We start from the raw sequence: 4,027 nt of genomic DNA, 5'->3' as shown, positions 1-4,027 counted from the left end.
TTTTGATCCTTTGCTGACCACAAGTGATAAATAAATATATCCCATTTTGAAAACAGAAATCCTAGAAGTTGCCTTTGATTTTACCTTGATGTTCATCCTTATCTGCTAAATTTCCCCAAACCGTTGACGTTAAGCCATTGTGATCCTCCCAACTCCTTATTTGGTGAAACCATAGGAAGGCCCCAGGCTCCCATGTGGAAACGCATGTTTACAGGACAAATGTCTTACCACATTGAGTAGGTTCATCACATCAAACACAAAACTTCTTATCAAAGTTAGATTCCCCTTATATATGTTATACTGTAAAATACAAAATGCAAATTATAATTAAAACAGCAAATTAAAGCGAGAAGCTGATGGGGCATAGAAGTCTACATGTTGAGAAAAATTATATATATCAATGTAAACAAGTGTCTATTCATTCCATGTCTACCTTATATACTACTCTGTGTTTCAAGTCTGTGTTTCTATTTAAGATGTAAATATTTTTTGGTTAAAGAAAAATTAAGCATTCATATAAAATTTCAGTGTTATTCATTTTTACACTGAATAAATCAAACTAACAATGTCGATGTTTTTAAACAAATTCAATAATATTAAAATTTGATTACAAAGCGATAATTGCTAGTTAGAATCACAGATTCCAGCAGCTTTTGTATATGTAAATATAATTTGTAAAGTATGTATAGTTTTATATTTACTTTATATTTACATACAAAGTAGAATTTGTAAAGCAAATACGGCAAAAATTTAACAAAATATTTTAATAACCCATTCCTTTTTTTGGTTTGTTTTTCAATATTGTAGTTGACGTCCTGTAGTTATCTGATTTTAAGTATATTTTCAATATCTGAATATTTTGGTAGCAGATGGATTCTAAAGCAGTGGGTGAGTGAAAACTATTGCTGGCAAGGCATGTAGAACAGAGAAAACAATCAGGTGAACAGGCTAGAATAGTTTATAGCTTGTGTTCGCTTGATAAGAAAACTTAAAAGCTGCCTTAGCTGGCCAAGAAGCACACACATTCATACTCACGAAAGCATTATCCAGCACCAAAAAGAGATCAATGTATTTTTCAGCTTGAAGAAAGTCTTCTTGCTTTACAAAGTGTAAAAGAACATTGTTAATGATTATCTTCATCCTAAAAGATTAAAAAGCTTACAAAAAGATTCTTTTTTTTTTTTCAGAGAGAAATTATATTGAAGGATAAGTAAATATCCTGGCTTTACCTTTATCTATACCAGTCATTGCTGAGCACACTAGTCTGCCATATATCATTGCTGAGACAACTGAATAAACATGACATCGGAATGCTACACTTACCTCTGGGCTTTCGAGTGACCTAGAGGCTCGAATAAGGCCGTGTTTCTTGCCAACATTTCTTACACCACAGGTGTGATTAGCTGAGTCTAGCTCCTCCTGGTTATCTGCGAGGACAGCATGTTCTTCTTGGTCTGTGCTTTTCAGAGGCTTTATCATATACCTTTGATCGTGATGTGTGAAGTATCCCCTGTGAGATTCAGAGATTCATGTTTGAGAATTTTCTGCCACAGAGTCACATATACTGACCAAAATAGAATGACACCTCTTCCTCCATCCCAAGCTCATTCATACAGTTTTTCTTCATAGGCTTTTGGCTAACTTTTGCTAACATAAGTTACAATCAGTATTTATCGATACTAAAATAGAGCTTACATTATTTTCCCAGAGAATTGTGAAGAATTACTAAGATGAAGCTACTCAAAGGATTTGAAATTTACAGCATGAGCTCAATAAATATTTGTCCATAGTTTATTTATACATTTAGCAAATATCTCTTGGCAAGGAATAAAATGGAAAACAAAATAAAAGAGTGTGTAGATTTTAAGAATCCCAGAGGAGAGAAAGAATAACAAGCAAATTGGCCAAAGGAACAGTATGGAATCAGTAGCTTAGAGAATTTCTCTTCTTAGTAAGAAAATTAATTCAGAAATATAAAGTGAATCCATATAATGGAATATTATGAAGCCAACACAACCATTAAAAATTACATCTCTGAAGGTATTTTATAATATGGAAAAGGCTTATAATGTCATATGGCATAAACCATGTTGAAAGAACAATTATGTGTATTTTATTTCATATTTCAACCGTGTATCAGATATATTTGTCTATATGCATACAAGCCGATGAACATGATAAAATGTTAATAAGAAATCACAGAGGTAAAATTTCATGGTGATTATTTTCTTATTTGTGCTTTTTTTTTTAACTTTCCAAACCTTCCCTTATTGGCAAGAACTACCTTTGTACCACACACACGCACGCACGCACACACGCACACAACTTTAAAAAATTACATTTCACCATTTCAATTTCAGAGTAGAATTCTTAAGAAAATAAAAAAGAATGTTTTCTGGGAGTGGGGTGAATAAATGTGGAAATGGATCCAGATATCGAGGTCCAGAGTATAGCAGCATTTTGTTTATTCTTAGGACTGAATTCTACTAGAGAAGCAGATTATGAAATGATTGCAAGAGTGATATTTTATTCTTCACGTTAACCACATATATTCAGCATTTTATAGATGGAGGAAATTTTACCAAGATAATAAGACATTATGTCCAGGAAGACTCATTCTGTGTAACAAAATGGTGCTTAATGTTTAATATTTTGAGGAGTAGTTCTTACCTCAACCCATTACAAGTACTAATGCTGGCGACAGAATTCTTTTCATTCAGGATATATCCTTTATAGTAGCACTGTTCCTAAGGTTGGGAAATAGAAAAAAAAAATTACAAGAATAAATGTATCACAGTAACAGTAAAAACTGTTATCTTGAATATATATGAAAATTCTTTGAGTGGCTGTGGCCAGAGCAGTTCCCAGAAATGAAAATAAGGAGAACCTCAAAGATTTTAGTAACTGCTCCCCAACTGACCATGGAAACTCTCTGTATTAGATGGCTGAGCTATCTTTCTGGCACTAATGTGCACTAAAGTCCAGGGGCACTGAGTCTAAGTGGGCACATGGTGAAAGTGGACACTGCATCTGAGAAGTAGCCAGCTCCCCTGGGATCTCCAGCACTCTGAAGAGCTCTCAGATTTGACTCTCTTGTGCTGAGTTCCTAAGACACTATCCATCACATATCCATAAAATGGGGTACACACTTTTCTGAATTTTAGAGTCCTCAAGAGGCTGCACTACTGCTCGTGGGCCCCTCGTATTAACTGGTCCCATTCACCACTTGAATTGGTGTGTCAGTGGAAGTTTCTTAACTACCAAAAACCCAGAGAGTTTGTCTACAACTAGAAATTCAGACATGTTAGGTGTTCCATAAAAGCAAACTAGGGGGTCACTTGTCTAGAATGATCTAAGAAAGCTAATAACTAACCTCTTGTTCGAAATAAACTGATTTGTCTCAGAGTCTGAAATTCTATCCATGTTTTTTTTTTCCTTTTCTTTTGGAAGAAACCATATTATCATAAACATTCTCTAATAGAAGAGTTGGAAAAGGTATCAGAGTAAAATATCATCAGCCATTCACACTTGAGCATGAATTAATTTATCAGATACTTTCCTTGGAGGTCAATGTTAGCAAAATTCCAGATAGTCATGAGATGAGAGTTTTGATGTGAGAAGGAAGCAAAGAGCCATTTTGTGGCAGAAGACTGTTTTTTACACAGATATACATTTTTAGAATGCCACAGAGGGTGGCTCTGAGAGACTCACTTAGCTTGGTAACACTCCATGATTAAGCCTTTTTGTATTCTCTTTCTGCTCTTCCTTTGGCCTTGATTCTCTATGTCTGATATCTAGGCCTTGGCATTACCTATAGGGTGGTAGTTTAACCAGATATATTAATTAAATTATTGATATTTCATTACTGGCCTCAGGACAAATGCATGTATCATCAGAAAACAGTAAATAGTGACATGATATTTCAAGTACCTATAAGGGAGACTATTTCTAATCTATTGATAAGATGGCCTAGGGAAAAGTGGACTTTCGGTTGCTCCTAAAAATGTAATATCTGAAAGCCTCTTAC

The 4,027-nt window shown here is 34.4% G+C and overlaps 1 protein-coding gene across 1 annotated transcript in view; it reads right to left on the bottom strand.

The window, feature by feature from the left end:
- Positions 1–4,027, bottom strand: part of ADAMDEC1 (ADAM like decysin 1) — a 17,752-nt gene that overhangs the window by 8,613 nt on the left and 5,112 nt on the right. The window contains 4 exon segments of the mRNA XM_011360288.2: positions 229–300; positions 1,036–1,098; positions 1,324–1,510; positions 2,671–2,747. Coding sequence (XP_011358590.2) covers positions 229–300; positions 1,036–1,098; positions 1,324–1,510; positions 2,671–2,747 — 399 coding nt within the window.

Source organism: Pteropus vampyrus, unplaced genomic scaffold (genome assembly GCF_000151845.1).
Source record: "Pteropus vampyrus isolate Shadow unplaced genomic scaffold, Pvam_2.0 Scaffold53, whole genome shotgun sequence".
In the NCBI taxonomy this organism is placed as follows: Eukaryota; Metazoa; Chordata; class Mammalia; order Chiroptera; family Pteropodidae; genus Pteropus; species Pteropus vampyrus.
The sequence above is the reverse complement of the archived record's forward strand: the minus strand, read 5'-3'. Positions and strand labels throughout refer to the sequence as shown.